Below are 16,681 nucleotides of genomic sequence, written 5' to 3'. Positions count from 1 at the left end.
AGAGGGGGGATGAGCTAAATGGGTAAGGGGCACTAAGGAATCTACTGAAATCATTGTTGCACCATATGCTAACTAATTTGGATGTAAATTTAAAAAAATAAATAAATAAAGGAGTATTAAGGGAGTCCAGGTACAGAAAGACTTGCCAACAACAAAGGGCCAATGTGAAAAGAGAAAAGGGATTTTGAGTGTTGCTTCTACTGCACTCTGTGTGTGACCTGAAACAAGGTTCCAGGACAAGGAACCCTAAATGAGAACAAATTTAAAAAGATGTGAATTAATTAGGGTAACGTTAAGATGCTGTACAAATAAACCTCAAACTTTTAGTAACTAAGAATAGTAGATGTATTTTTTTAGTTGCGGTAGATTATACTTAAGAGTTGAATTATTTTTAAGTGAGCAGAAAATGTTATTTTTTTGCTTATAGAACAAACAGTCCACGTTGTCCTGGTTCCTTCCATCCTATATGTGGATGTTCCCTGAGGTCTTAGAGCCAGCTGAAAGGAAAAGAAAGGAAAAAGGAGGTACATCTACTTCCTTTTTTTTTTTTAAGTTCATTTATTATTGAGAGACAGAGAGACACAGAGTGTGAGCAGGGGAGGGGTAGAGAGAGGGAGACACAGAATCTGAAGAAGGCTCCAGGATCTGAGCTGTCAGCACAGAGCCCGATGCAGGGCTCAAACTCACAAACTGCGAAATCATGACCTGAGCTGAAGTCGGTCGCCCAACCAACCGAGCCACCCAGGCGCCCCTAGGTACTTCTACTTCTTAAACTCCTTGGTCTGGAAATGATACATATCAACTCTGTGAAATTGTGAATGTGAAATTGTAGTGAACTATCCCATAAATCCACTGAATGCAAAGGGTGCAGGTGGGGTGAGGGAGGGTGGGCTCAGAAATTTTTTTAACTGCTTGGGCAGATACTTCTTGGTACTAATACTACATTTTAGAATTCTGGTAAACAGCTGGCCATCTTTGCCAAAGGCTCTATCACTAGATTGTCTCTAGTCACTGGTAACACCAGGAGCACTACTTTGGAACCCAAGAAAAAACACATACAATAAAGGCAAAAGGATCCTTCCCACACTAGAAAAGAACCTACTGGTGCCATGAAGTCTTGATCAGATTAGGACCACTATCAGGGTCTGTATCAACAGGACAGAACATTAGCAACCTTGCCAACAACAGGTGCCTGTGTCAGTAGAAACATTAAGCATACTTGACAGAGCAGGATGGCCAGCTATAGTGCCTCTGGCAGATGACTGAGAGAGCAGAGCCACCTTTGGTGGCTGTGGGAGATGAAGGCACCTTAGGCAGGCACCAACGAAGTCTCTGGGGGTATGAGGTCCCAGCGGCAGGTGACTTGGGGAAGGAAGACATTCCTGGGTGATAGAGGAAGAAAATGGCAAGCACATCATGGTACCTGAGAAGATCCTCTTTGCGATTGTGTGTGAGCTGGCCCCTCACAATGATTTCTAAAACCAACCAAGAGGAAGTCTTTGTTGTAAGACAGGTTGTTGGTGGGGACCAAACAAAAGAAATGTTATAGAGACTTTGGCTTTATTCCAAGGCTACTGTGGGCTTGAAACTGCAATTCTGAAAAATCATCACAATTTCCTGTGTATTATCAAACCAGATTTTATTATGAATGTAGCCCTGGTCCCATGGCTTAATTATCTAGAATTTTGTAACAACTAATAGCAAACTATGTTTCCCTAGGAGAAAGGTCAACATCCGAGTTAGTACCTGGGAAGAATCCAAACTCACAGATCAGGTGGCCAAAGCTTTGGGAATGGATCCCAGGAAGCCACTTTGAGTTTTGAGGTAGGGAACAGAATTCTGCTAAAAGCTATTGGATGCGACACAAATTGGCTTTCAGGATCAGACACCCACGGCAAAGACGATGAATGAGGACCTGGTGCTACTCAGGGGAGGAGGGGAAAAGCTGAGCTTCAGGGAGTGGATCTGCGGGGGGGTGGGGGGTCGGGGTGGGGAATTATGTTGCAGGCAACTGAAAAGAACAGAGGGAAATTGGGTGAAGAGAGAAGGAGACTGCCAAGCCCCAGAACCCCAGAGGTCCCCAAGGTGGACAGCTGTCAGAACGAGTTTTCATAGTCTTTAGTCTTGAAAAGTATCTTTGGGGCTTAGGAAGAAAATGGACTTCAATCTCCAGAGCACCAGATAGGAGCTTGGAGTGTCCTGGGAAGAGCCCTAGAGATGTCTGATTGTGACAGGGTAGAGAAGGCTAAAGCTTAGAGCCAGAGTCACTGCTCACAATCAGGAGGAGGACCCGGATTGACACAGGGTGAAGTGTGGCCCCAGGACCAGAGCATCAATATCACCTGGGAACTTGCTTGCAACATAAATTCTGGGGCCCCACCCCAAGTGTCCTTAATCAGAAACCTTAAGGGTGGAGCCCAGAAACCTGTGTTTCAGTAAACCATTCAGGTTGATTTTGATGCAGGCTAGGGGGGCCCAGAAGACTCGAAGGATTGGATGAGGCAGTATATAATGGGGATTAATATTTGACTGAAGTTAGACCCCAAGTAGTAAGCAACACGATGGAGGCTATGATCTGCGCATCCCAATCTCCTTTTATCTATCTTCCAACAGATTTGGAAATGGGAGCTCCATTAAGACACAGACATAAAGTGAGACCAACGTTTCAACTCACAGGGGAAACTTGTGTGAGATCGGCAGGCACAGATGCTCACAAGGGGCTGATATCTTAGAATAATAAACAGAGATGTGTTTCACACTAACCTTGCGTATCTACTCATCTCCTGCCATCACCCCATCACTTCCCCGGGCATTCAGTACACCTCTGTGCGCACAGCATTACTCTCCTCCCATAAGCATGTTACCCTTTGTCTTTTTCATCAGCAATCAAGATATAAACACACAATAAATTTTTTCTATTCACTGTTATTTCTCCTCTTTACCAAATCCACTAATGTTGCAACAGTATTATTTTCTACTTTATTTTTATTGCTTTTATTTCAACCCCAGTATAGAATCACAACTGAGCTGACCTTGGGGTTACAACATTTTCATTTTTCTGTAGAAAAATGCATTTCCACAATACATTTACAAGTGAACTTTGGAACGTGTTCATAGATGGGAGGCGGATTGATCGGCATGACTCCTCATACACAAACTGGAACAGAAAAAAAATCTAAACAAATAGTGCTACCAAAGAGAAGAAACAAGTTCTACCACAACATTCCACATCTGCCTTCAAATGATGGATTTAGCTTCTCTGGCCTTCCCTCCACTAAAAAAAGAGGGAAGAAAAAAAGAAAGGAAAGAAGGAATGGTGGGAGGGGAGAGCAATAATTTAGAAATGCGTAAGTTCTTTTTCTCTCTGATACATGGATAAACTTTTATTTTACCTACCAAAGGGAAAAATAATATTCACTAAAAGCTTTCTAACCTATATTTCCAATTGTGAAGGTGTTTAATTTACTATCTATCTTTAAAAGGCTTCAAATAAAATATAGCTAGGAAAGTACATAAAGAATTCACATTATAAAATTCTCCACGTAATTAATGTTCATAATAATGTTAGGACTATAGCTAAAAAAAGTAATTTTCCGTAGTTTAGTTGGAAGTACAGATAATCAGCACCAAATGTTTACATTAGGTTGTAATAGGCAATTGTAAGCAAACAGTATCAAACTGTATAACTTTTTTTTTTTTAAGTTTACTTATTTTGAGAGAGAGCATGAGCAGGGGCAGGGTAGAACAAGAGGGAGAGAGAGAATCCAAAGCAGGCTCTGCGCTGACAGTGCAGAGCCCAATGCGGGGCTCAATCTCACAGACCGTGAGATCATAACCTCAGCTGAAATCGAGTCAGACACCTAACCAACTAAGCACCCAGGTGCCCCTAAACTGTATAACTTTTTAAAAATATTTTTTTAATGTTTATTTATTTTTGAGAGAGAGAGAGAGTGTGTGTGTGTGAGTGTGCGTGGGGGAAGAGCAGAGAGAAAGGGAGACACAGAATCCGAAGCAGGCTCCAGGCTCTGAGCTGTCAGCACAGAGCCGGATGCAGGGCTCAAACTCAGGAAATGCAAGATCATGACCCGAGCCAAAGTTGGATGCTTAACCAACTGAGCCACCCAGGGGCCCCTAAACTGTATAGCTAACTGTAAAGTAACTGTAAACTAATTAAAATAACTGTAAATTAACCAGAAGTTGTTACAAACTGTATAAAAATTGATATTATTTTCCCAGTTCTCCCAAAAGCTCTACAAAATCAGTGATGTACTATTCCGTGTTGTCTTTTATTTGTTGTCTGATCACATTTCCTCTAAATCCAATGAAAAACATTAGCAGGACAATAGGCTTCCATGTCTGTGGCTCCATCTCTAATCATGACTATTTTCTTAAAACGAAATTTTTCCTTTAAAAGTTTAGTAACTTTTCCTTTCCCGCCCCCCCCCACCCCAGATTGGGCTGTTGGTTGCATCTCATCAAAACCTGCACATTCACCATTAAACTAGAATTTCAGCCTATTAGCAAATACAATGGTTAATGGGATATTGAGCCTCGAAGCAACATGGTCTACAATGCTCCTAAAGCTACCATATATTAAGAAAAGCTGAACATTTCACTCTTGCGGGTGACTTACTAGCTCCTTTATGCCAGGGGCCAGGTGTGGGGGGTGCTCTACCATGAGCCTTTGCACCTGTTCCCTGGAGGGCTGGATCAGAGCTAAGCACTCTGTGAGGTCAGCCTTGAAAGGCACTGCCCCACCCACAGCTCCCCAGATCATTTCTGACACAGCATCCTCACCTCCACAGAATCTGGCTAGCTCATCAATTGCTTCTTCTCTGATGACTGTGCCATCAACATCAAAGCATAACGCATCAGCTGAACAGAAAAGCTTCCTCAACTCTGAATGGGAGACCCTCCTTGGAAGAATTTTCCTCATTTCTCCAGATTCCTAGGAAATGACACTCTTCTCTTCCTGCTTCTTTCCTGAATAAAAATGCAGCATGAAGTTCTGACTACTAACTTCTTTATGAGAGATTTCATGAGTTTTGCAAGATCAAGAGCCCGCTCTCTGCTGCTCCTTCCTGGGCCGCCATCCCCATCTCCTGGGCGTCTGCAATTGTATCCTCCTGACTGTAGGTGGGGGAGTGGGGGGGTGCTGGCTCTGGTGGAGTTTGGAGGGGCGTGACCTGTACAGACCCACAGAGCTTTTACCGAACAATCATATGAAACCTGCTGATAAATGCGGTGGCTTCTGGTAGTTTTTGCATGTGCTTTCTTAAACTTGAATTGCATAGGTTTTTATCCCTGGGCGGAATTATCCTAATATGCAAACCCATATCAGGCACTCTGAAGACCCAAAAATACAGCATCTGTATAGTACTCAAAACATCAGTGGGACTCAGTAACGTTGTTCTCTGAAAAACTAATTAATCTTGCCTCTCGCAGCTAGACCTAGATAGTTTTATCCAGAGAAAGAAATGCTAAGGGTAAGGAAATTTTTACATGGCTAGAGGATGCTAATGGAGAGGGTCCATGATGAGTCTTTATAATTAGGAAGAACAGAAGGCTGATGAAGTGAGGAAATGAACTCCTTCTGCCAATAAAAGGACAAATCTAACTGTGGAATCTGGGGAATCAAAATATCCTGAACAAGCTCTTACTCCACAGCAAAAACTTGTCTCTGCACAGTAATGGCATGGTGCCATACCTGTAGACTACAGTGCCCAGGATGCTCCTCACCACTGTGCGTCCTCGCTTAGTGACAGTCTTTCTCCCTCTGTTATGCCTCAGTTAAATGTGTTCTAAGAGTCCATGTTTTTGGCTCTCAGTGTGTGGAGAAACTCTACATAGACTTTGTGGTCCAGCTACAGAAGTTCTATTTGAGGACATGCACGCTGAGCCACTTGCCCAAAATCTGCCATGTTCTGTGCACACCTTCCTGCAGAAATTCACATTCCACCATCAAGTCATTTTTCTGATTTAGAAAAACCAGAACATTGTTTCCGGAAGGCTGGTGTTCATACCTCACAGGGAGAGGAGCACTCTGGAGGCTCGTGCCTCTCTCACTGCGGAGATTCAATTATTATGTCAGCCCCTTGTGACCAGGAGAAACAAAATCCAGCCTTAGGGGCTATGGCAAAGGCAGGTACACTTGAAATGAGAAGGAGATGGGATGAAAAGGATGGGAAGACAATCTGTGAGCCTGGCAGTCTGGTGGAAAAACAGCCATGGGATGAGCCATAATGAAGCAAGTCCTTTGGGGGATCATGGCAGCCTCTTCACGGATAGAGGCCCTGGCAAGGGCTCTGACTCTGAAATCTCCCCATCTGCACCCCTATTCCTTTCCTTTCCTCTGGACTTGCCTTTCTTTCTCTCGTTCGCTCGCTCACTCTTGCTCTCTCCAGATTTGCAACTCAAGAAAAGTAAATCTATCTCTCTCTAGATGTAATTTATTCCTCCATAATATCAAAGTGATGGACTAACTTCTGGTTTCTCTTCTATGACAAAGTCATCACTGCTAAAGATTCCCAGGTTGAGGAATCTTCCCTGAAAGTCCCAGCTAAACAAGTAATAGGGTGAGGAGACAGAAGGCTCTTCAGATGAGTCAGGGATGACCTGAAAAAGAAACAGGTTTCAGATCAGTCCCCTAACCCAGGACTAGCAAAAATAACATGGTTGTCAACTCTTGCCACCAATAATAGTAATTGTTCCCAACAGGTACCAAGAGCCTTGTTAGCTTCATGCCTACTTCTTGGAAAAGCTTAAGCACCAGATCTTATGAATCCAAACCCTATGTTCATTTTCTTTGCTTTTAAAAAATTTCAAAATACTTCCACACACATTGCCTTCCAAAAACATCATATACACATCTGTACACACCCTGAAGTGATATTAGAGTGATGGCTGCAACAGATTGACCCCAAATATACAATGACTTAAAGGGAAGGAACAATTTGTGGTTTTTGGTTTTGTTTTTTTGTTTTTTGTTTTATATGTTACAGAACTGGCAAAGGAGTTCTATTCCACTTCATCATTCAACACAGTGGGGAAGAAGAAGGCTTGGAAAAAAACACACCTACAGTCTTAAATCCCAGTTCAGGGAGTGGTACATTTCACTTCCACACGTATTCTCTTGCCTCATTTAACTGCAAAGTAGACCGGGACGTGTAATCTAACTAGGCAGGCATCTCCCCAGTTTTAGGAGGGAATAGATTTTCATACGTAGATAGACAGGTTGATTTAGGTTCAGGTTCAGGTTCAGATTTAAATTTAAATTTAAATTTGGTAGGTTCTATTATTTTCTCAACTTTAAAAAGATGAGGCTTAGGGGCTCCTGGGTGGTTCAGTCGGTTAAATGTCCTGCTTCAGCTCGGGTCATGATTCACAGTTTGTGGGTTCAAGCCCCCCATCAGGCTCTGTGAGGACAGCTCAGTATCTGGAGCCTGCTTTGGATTCTGTGTCTCCCTCTCTCTCTGTCCCTCCCTAACTAGCACTCTGTGTCTCTCTCTCTCTCTCTCAAAATTAAATGAACAGTAAAAAAAAATTAAAAAACAATAAATAAATATTAAATTTTTTTTAAAAGATGAGGCTTAAGCTCAGAAAAGAGAACACAGCTTCCCTAAAAGTGGTACACCTAGTACAAGGAAAATATAATAAATCCAGCCTAGATCTTCTGGGTTTAGGAGGGCTTTGAATGCCATGTACCACCAAGGAAGGTGTTTGAGGAAGAAGTTAAGCAATGCAATGTTATTTTAAGAATAATTTATCAGCAATGTGAAGGGTGGAACTTCAGAAAGAAGAAATGAAGACACAGGACTATGGAAACAATACAAGCCAAATTCAACAACTGCCTAATCTAAAACAGCGGTGATTAAAGAAGATGAAAGATTATTAGAGCAGAGGTTCAGAATTTAGAGCCTGTGGAAAGGCCTCCATATTGTCAGACTCTACTTCCCTGGCATTTCACTGAGGCCTCTCCAGTTCTCCTCCTACTTCTCAGGCCCATCCTTCTCAGTCTTGGCTGCTCCTCCACCAACGCCCAATCCCTAAACATTCTCAACCCATCTTACTCCCTGCTTCAATTTTTAAATTTTTTTTTTAAGTTTATTTATTTATTTGGAGAGAGACTGAGAGTGTGTGTGTTCACACATGCACGTGAGTAGCGGAGGGGCAGACAGAGAGCGAAAGAGAGATAATCCCAAGCAGGCTCCACACTCTCAGTGCAGAACCCGATGCGGGGCTCAAACCCACACACTGTGAGATCATGACCTGAGCCTAAGTCAAGAGTCAGACACTTAACCGATCAAGCCACCCAGGTGTCTCAAGGACTGCTACAATTTGAACACCAATTCTGTTCTTATTAGCTGCGTGATCCTAGGCAAGCTACATAAACCCTCTGAGCTTCAGTTTTCATACCTGTAAAGTGAGGATGGTTGTATAGCATCTACATCACTGAGATAATCTGAGAATTTAATGAGTTAATGAGTACAGTGCCCAGAATATAGTAAGCACTACATGTGTGTTTATTAGATAAAATAAATTCTTTACTGTGCATACTCAGATCTTAGCTGAGATGTACTTTCTCAGACAGGCATTTCCTAATTTCCCCTCACTTCAAACATAAGCCACACTTTTTTATTCGCATGTGTGGGATTTTTGTTGCTGTTTGATGTCTGCTTTTTCCAACTGAACTCTAAGTTCCATGAGAGCAGGTTGTGTCTATTTTGTTCACCACTCTATTCCTAGCATGAACAGAATGTTTTGCATATGATGAATATTAGATAAATATTTACGAATGAGTAATTATGAAGGGTTAGAGATGGCAATTTCATTATCATGAGTTTGCAAGTGCTTTATTCTCTATCTCTTCCCCTCTCCCCTTCTCTAGGAATCTTGTAAGAATAAGTTTTAAATTCATAACATCCAGATTATGTTTGGCCTCTTTCTTTCTGCAGCTTCACAGAAGAATGGCGATGTCTTACCCAATTGTTTTCTATGAAAATCTACCCCTCAAAAGAGAGAAAACCAAGAAGAGCAACATGGACCCAGGTGGCAGGAGGGCAAAGGGACAGCGCAGCGGTTACAATTACAGTGTATGGGGTCACTAGGTGGCAATTCAATTCAAAAACAGATACCTGAACCACGTATGAATTCATACGCATTAGTAGGAACTTGTTGTTTATAACAGCCATGGGAAAGGGGAGTTTGGGGGGAGGGACACAAGCATAGCTTGTGCCAAAGAAGCTGCTGGCTCTTCTTCCTTCATTGTATAAGTAGAAGTCTGGCTCTGCCAACAGGTAGGTAGATGAAACCCAGCTTATGCCATTTCTATCTACAGAAGAACAAAAACAACCTTCATACCTCATCCTCCCAGTAACAAAAGGAATCTGAAAACTCACCCAGACCTCATTACTCGGCCTCCAAATTGGGGTGCTCCCTTTGCAACCTGGATCCTAATGCACCTTTAAACATACGTGTTGCCAATACAAATCAAAAGACTAGCATTTTTGACGTTATGTGATAGGTATTTTAGATATATTAACTCATTTAATCTCCCTACAACCCTATTATGTGGGTAGCATTATCCAAGCGGACAGTAAATAGGTGAAAGAACCAGGGTATAATTATTCTAAGGTTCATAGTCATTTCACCAGAAGGGCATGACTTGCAGTCTGACACCTTTGAAGTCATTAGTAAAACCTAGTCCAGCAGTTTCTTAAAGCGAAGCCCGCTGGCCCCTCCGTCAGAATCATTGGTGGTCTTTGTTGAAAATTCAGATTCCCTGGCTCTGCCCAACACTGAAGGAATCAAGTAGAGGGTTGTCAGGAAACTGAACTTTTAAAAAGCACCTCCAAGTGGCTCTGCTGGAGGGCACTATGGACGCAGATGATTCTTATGCATTAGGACCACACGCACAGACTTCGGGCATTATCGAAAGATGGCAACATACCGCCCTGGCTGACTTCAGCCCTGCTCAGCATCCTCTAACCAAATCCGGTCCCTGAACCGCCTCAGGATGCAGCCGCACAACGAAACTAAGCACGCGCAGTACTTACTTCCCAAGCTGGGCGGGGCTCGCTAAGACCCCGCCCCCTCGGTACCGGCCGGAATCAGGGGCCGGGCTCTCCCTAAGTAACCTAATTCCGGCTTCTCCTGGCAGCGGCCCAGAGCTCCGCCCCCGGCTCTTCGACCAATCATATGGCAGGTTGCTGAAGCTCCGGGCCAATGCACAGGGCCGTCCTTTATTCTTCTGTGCAGTTTGAAACTGTCAGGCTGCTGCCAAGGTAGCGGCGGTACCGCTGTTATTTTAGCGGCGACGCGGCGAGGAGACGCGGAGGGAGGCGTCCGGGTTTGTGAAGAGCCGCAACGGTGAGTAGCGGCGCAACGGTGAGTAGCGGCGCCCCGGCGAGTTCCGCGCCCCGGGCGGAGGCAGTGGAGTGGGGTTTAAAGTGTCTTAGCTCGAGTTTCCGCCCCGGGGGCTCCTATACCACGCCCCGAGGCGTGGGCTGTGTGCTGTTCTGCGGGGCAACGAGGTACTGAAGTTTTCCTTCCAAGGCGTCCGGGAAGAGAGGGCAGGAGTGGGGGGTACTTGAAGTATAACGATTACTTTCGCCGTGGGTTCTGATCATTTAAAACGAGAAAGTAACCATGTCTAACGTGTTTTTTGTTGTTGTTTGTTTTTAAGAGTTCGATTCAAACAAGGGTGGGTAAGAAGGTGAATGAAGAGAACCTCTACCCTTTGCTTACTCACAACTGCTGTCCCCCTAGGCTGCTAGTCCCTTATGAGGGGAGGAGCTGGCGCGCCCCTTCTCCTTTCCTGCAGCTAGGATGGGTGAACAGCACAGGGACGTCACCCTGCTGCCAGCTCGCACATTAATTCCCTCTTCCTCTGTCTCTTGGGGTTGCATTTGAATTCCCGGACCCCTTTTTCCTTATCAGCCAGGTATTTACCAAGAGGTAATTTGATTTCTTTGGCTATCACGAAGCACCCAGAACTTATCTCTTGGTTTCTGGTATCTTGGGTTAGAGAGTACTGGTAATTTAGTGAACTGATTCACATCCGCCACCCATTAAAGCAAGCTTCATTTTTCTTCTTTGTTTCTGAACCTAGAAACAGTAAGAAAATGCGAGTGTGGTAGGGTTTCAAAGAAATTGTCCTACCTTGCTGGCCTCGTAGCAGCGCTGATGGCAGACTTATAGCATATTTTCCAAAAATACAGTAGTTGCTTTATGGCTGCAGTATCTCTATTCAGAAACTCTTTTTGAAGTCTGACCTTACTTTTCAGCTTACTTGTTTTTTGAATAGTCAGCACCAGCCCACCTCCACTCCTATTATCTACGCAGTATGCAAATACAGCCTAAAAGAAGAAGTAAATGAAAACAGAAATGAACCAGGTTACCACAGTGGTGGATTTGAAGTCCCTGAAGCAGTCCTTCCTTGCTGGGGATGTGTGTGCTTATTTTATCCTCCCTAATTGGCTTAACTAAAGACAGTCATGCTGAGATTTAGTTTACTTATCATGTGTATAGCCAGTAATACTCATCGAATAAAGCTAAGTTTCCATCAACAAGTCCCAGCCTATGTTTCCATTCTAATATTGTACTTTTCTCTGTGTCGGCCCTGTCTACTTCAATTTCCTTATTTCTCATTTATTTTTCAGGCCAGTGTGACTGAGACCTGTTGCACCTTCCACTGAAATTGTTTAGGTAAATGTCAGCAACTTCCTTACTGCCATGTTCAAGAGACCCCAACTTTCGTCTTTCTTTGGCATCTGACTCTACACTCTGTTCCTCAAGTTTTTATGATGCTTTTTCCCTGATAGTTCTCCCATTCTGACTTTTCTGTTTTTTGCTCGCTCTTCTCTTCCCCTTTAAACGTTAGTGTTTCCACTTTTAACCCTCTTCTCACTACAGTAGCAGGCCTTTAACTTTATTAGAGGTATAGTCCCCTCTGAACACATATTAGAAGCTAGGGATCCTCTTACTAGAAAAATACACGTGTATTTACACTAAAAATATTGCCTATAATTTGGGTGTATGGACCTCAGAGTAAGAACTCTTTCTAACACTTGTTTTCATAGGTCATCTTACCCTCTCCCTTTTTCAGCATTTCCCATTATGCTGATGATTCCTCAAACTGTCTCTAGCCTGTACCTCCAGTGCTCATTGCTTAACTCCAGGAAGCACCATTTTCATTGTAGCCATTGTGAACGGCAATCCTTGGTGTGCAGTATAATGGATGTAGCCATATCCTGCATACATGCAGCTTCACTACAGTGCCTCATAGGTACCTCACACCCAACTCATCTGATATTGAACCCACTCTCCTTCTTCCCGACCTGCTTACCTTCCTACATTTCTTGTCTTGGTTAGTGGCACTATATTATCCATCTAATTATCCAACTCAGAAATTGGAAAGCCATCAACATTCCAAGACCAGCCTGATCATGTTATCACTTGTTTAAATATTATAATAATATATCTAGAATAAAGACTACATTTTTTTTGACATAACATAATCACGATCTTCCATGTTCTGGCTGCTTCCTACCTTGCCTGTTCCATCCTTAGCCAAGACTTGCTTTGCACCCTTTGCTTCAGTCTTAAGAACTACTTACATTCCTGGCATACATGCCCATGCCTCTGTGTCTTTGCTTCTGCTCTGATGCCTAGCATAGCCTTACATCTTTTATCTGCCTTTGTCTTTCAGGTCTCAATACCAGTTTATCTTCTCAGTTAACACGTACTCTGGCTCCTTTCCCACTTTGTCACTCTCATGATCCCACCCCATGAAAAATAGCTACTCCTGGCCTCCCTGCTTTGTACCTCTTTTGTTTTAGGGCCTACTAGCATATATACATCTGGCTGTCTCTATAGATTGTAAAGTCCATAAGGACCAGGACTTCGTCATCTTACGTTCCTCGCCACTGTTTTCCATGCAACTGGTGTTCAGATACTTTGAATAGTCCCTACTTGTCCTTTAAATAACTTACTTACTTGTTACTAAAAGTACTTTTATTTTTTGGGACAAGACTTTTGACAGGTTTTCTATGGTATATGAGAATCACTTGTTCTGTATAGGCTTGGTTTTATTAAAATAATATTCCCAAAACGTATGTTTCTTGGGCAAAGAATGTGCACAAATTGTTTATTCTCTCTTGGCTCAGTAAAATGCACAGCACGCAGGTTGCCACCCATTGTTGAAGAACAGTCATCACACTCTATTAATCTCAACATCTCCATTGTGGATTTGTCCAAGGAGCTTCCATTTCTCTTTAACCTTTCATACATTTGTGTCATCTCCTTGACTACATGAAAAACTCACTAATGTTGCGAACTGAGCCTCCTGCTATTCTTTTCTTGCCTAGTTATTTTATCTGTGGGTGCTCATTGTGTTGAATATTTAAACATACCACATGATTATTGTTTACAGGTTAGGATGTATATACATAGAAAACATGTTATGTTAGTTTAACTATCACCGGAAGAAAACTAAAGTTAGTTTCCATTGTTTGTAGTATTTGTACAGAATGTCATCAGATGAGGATAAATGCTCACTGCCAGTTATGAAGAATGACTCTGACCGAGGCAGTTCTGTCTCTTCAGATCTTCAGGTAGGAAGACATGCCTAAATTTGTTGTGACTTTTATTTTAAACAAGTGACAATATGAGGGAAAACTAGGAATACATTTTTCATGTATTCATGCCATTTACATTTATAATTATGTATATGGTGTATGATGTATATACATACTGTATATATATATTTATGTATATTAATGTATATATATTTATGTGTATATGTATATGGTGTATAATGTATATCAAATCATAATAATATGATTGACCATTGAGAATTATTTCACAGACTTTGGGACATACCTTACATTGTTTGAACCTTTCAGAAAATAATCATGAACTCTTCAAACCCTCTTTATGCAAAGGCTTCAAACAGCACAATGAGAGAAGCTGGAAATCTCAAGAAACATTTTTTTCTTGAGATTTTCTCAACTGTCTCTTCTGAATGCTGCTTTCACTTTAATGCAAATTAATACACTATCAAACCATCCACAGTTCTGGGACCTTATTTGTAAAAAATTTTTTTAATGTTTATTTATTTTTGAGTGACACAGAGACAGAGCACGAGCAGGGGAAGGGCAGAGAGAGAGGGAAACATAGAATCCGAACCAGGCTCCTGGCTCTGAGCCGTCTGCACAGAGCCCGACGTGGGGCTCAAACTCAGAGACTGTGAGATAATGACCTGAGTTAAAGTTGGACACTTAACCAACTGAGCCACCCAGGCACCCCTGTTTTATTTCTAAATGTTTTGTTATCAGAAATATGGACTCTGACTTCTGGAGTAGATTTTATTTTTTATATATTTATTTATTTATTTTAATGTTTGTTTATTTCTGAGACAGAGCATGAGCGGGGGAGGGGCAGAGAGAGAGGGAGACACAGAATCCGAAGCAGGCTCCAGGCTCTGATTTGTCAGCACGGAGCCCGACGCGGGGCTCGAACTCACAAATTGTGAGATCATGACCTGAGTGAAAGTCGGTCGCTCAACCAACTGAGCCACCCAGGCACCCCAAGAGTAGATTTTAAATGAGAGATCACTGACACGGTACATCTTGAGTCTTATAGTCCTCTTAAGTATCACTTAAGAGGGGGAAAAGCTGGACATTATGTTTATGCCTAAATAGAGTTAAGTTGTTATTGACACTGTGTAATATGAGAAAAGTTTTAGGAAGATATTTTATGAAACATATATGATTCTTTAGCTGAAATTACTGATTTAGAAGTTGGAAAGCTATTGGAAAAATATCTGTGAATATTTGCTAGGATAAAAGTAGTCTGGAGTTGTGACATTGATATTTCATCCTTGTCTACCCTTTGGATGTACTTTTACCTAGTGCTGTCTTTTAAGGTGACAGTGCTTTCCTGCACTCTTTATCCCTGCCTTTTTCAGACTTCCTTCAGGAGAGTGCTGATTAACTCATTTATACTTGTGATATTGCGATTTATAATAAGAAATATATTTTGGTCTTTATCCCGTGTTTTGCACATTTTCAGAAAACTTTGAAATTTCCTAAATGATAGTGATAAATGTGTTTGTTATGCTAATGAGGTGACTTTTGGACCCCTCTTAAGGATTGGGGCTGGTTGCTGGGAGCTGACCACATGCTTACAGATTTGGAACTTTTAGTAGTGCCACCCACCGTGAACTCCAGGAAGCGGGGAGAGGCTGCAGGTTGAGTTCGGTCACCAGTGGCCATTGATTTCATCAATCATACCTGTGTGATGAATCCTCCATAAAAACCCAATGGGAGAGGGTTCAGAGAACTTCCAGCTCGGTGAATGTGTGGAGGCTCTGGATGACTGCCATTCTAGGGAGGTGCGGAAGCTTTGCCCCCCTTCCCCATGCCTTGTGCTTTGTCTCTTCCATCTGGCTGTTTCTGAGTTCTGTCCTTCTATAATAAACTGATAATCTAATGAGTAAAACTGTGAGCTGCTCCAGCAAATTAATCAAACCTGGGGAGGGGAATCTTTGGAACCTCCTGTCTGTGTCGCTGGTTGGCCATAAGCTCAGGTGGTAACCAGGACTTACTACTGGTGTCTGAGGTTTGGTTGGGGGAGGTGAAGTCTTACAGGACTGAGCCCTTAACCTATGCAGTCTGATTACTATCTCCAGTGGATAGTGTCCAAACTGAGTTGAATTATAGGGCACTCAGCTAGTCAGTGAGAATTTCTTGTTGCTGGTGGGAAAAATCCCTACACATTGTAATTGTTGGATCCAGAACTTTTAATACAAAAATGTTAACCACCTTGTAAGATCTCAGGGTGTCATTTTGTCAGGACACAAAGCTTTACATCAAAAGAATAAATCTCTAGAGTAGAATTTGAGAGAGGGAGGAAGAAGACTCTTCCAGACCCAAAAATAATTTTGTGTTATTGGTTTACCTGCTTAGAATGTCAGCCCAACTGAGGCTCTTTTTGTTAGTAGTTCTTGATGACAGTTGAAAACCTGCCTACATTCCGTTACTGGAAAATTTTCAAAATATAAATACCAGAAAGGATGTTAAAAATGAAATAACATAAAATAACTACATACTTTTCCATCTATAGCAAATATGTAAAAGTCAACATTTAATACAAAAGCCCCTTATAAATAATTATTTCTTCTAAGGGAGTTCTCATTACTGTGTCAATTATGTGAAGGATTAATAAAGCTGTCATTGATAAATGCTGAGGGATGGGCAGCATCCGTGTGCTTACTGACTGATAACTTCCTCTAAGCACAACTTGACACTATGAGCAAATTGCCCTGGCCTTACGTGGTACATATGGATTCATCTGTATTTCAGGGTCACACCAGTCCAACTGTTGTTGGGGAGAGGGGAGCAAAATTACAAGTTTGGATTGTTACTTTAGGGTCCTTGTTTACCTTCAGACAAGTTATCTTTGACAATTAAGAAGGACAATATTACTTATTTTGATCCTTAACTAAACAATAGCCCATTTGGCCGGTCTCTGTATATATGAAACTAAAATAGGTGTTTAAATAACTGATATGTAATTTTTTCTTAAGATAAGTTAACATAATATCTACCTTGTTTACCTCCACTTTAAGTCATAGTGATTGTTGTGGGAGCTTTGAAATATATGTTGTGTTGTTCTCCTG

At 42.1% G+C, this 16,681-nt stretch overlaps 1 protein-coding gene, 1 long non-coding RNA gene and 1 pseudogene across 9 annotated transcripts in view; 1 reads left to right on the top strand and 2 right to left on the bottom strand.

Annotated features, from left to right (window-relative positions):
• Window positions 1-10,003, bottom strand: part of LOC122221775 — a 46,472-nt gene extending 36,469 nt beyond the window's left edge. For both annotated transcript variants that reach the window (XR_006203430.1, XR_006203428.1), the window contains exon 1: window positions 9,950-10,003. This is a non-coding gene — a long non-coding RNA (uncharacterized LOC122221775). The remainder of the gene's footprint in view (window positions 1-9,949) is intronic.
• On the bottom strand, window positions 4,225-10,121 carry LOC122221770 (annotated as a pseudogene).
• A 63-nt stretch (window positions 10,122-10,184) lies between these two features.
• POC5 (POC5 centriolar protein) overlaps window positions 10,185-16,681 on the top strand; it is a 45,917-nt gene continuing 39,420 nt past the window's right edge. For 2 of the 7 annotated variants that reach the window (XM_042941315.1, XM_042941288.1), the window contains exons 1-2: window positions 10,185-10,368; window positions 13,518-13,613. In XM_042941315.1, coding sequence (XP_042797249.1) covers window positions 13,530-13,613 — 84 coding nt within the window. In that variant the 5' untranslated portion in view covers window positions 10,185-10,368; window positions 13,518-13,529. Of the gene's footprint in view, window positions 10,387-11,660; window positions 11,707-13,517; window positions 13,614-16,681 lie in introns of those variants that run through there. The other 5 variants (XM_042941298.1, XM_042941305.1, XM_042941341.1 and 2 more) reach the window with 5 other exon arrangements.

The sequence above is a fragment of the Panthera leo genome, chromosome A1, assembly GCF_018350215.1.
Source record: "Panthera leo isolate Ple1 chromosome A1, P.leo_Ple1_pat1.1, whole genome shotgun sequence".
NCBI classification, from domain to species: Eukaryota; Metazoa; Chordata; class Mammalia; order Carnivora; family Felidae; genus Panthera; species Panthera leo.
This window is presented reverse-complemented; position numbering and strand designations above follow the sequence as displayed.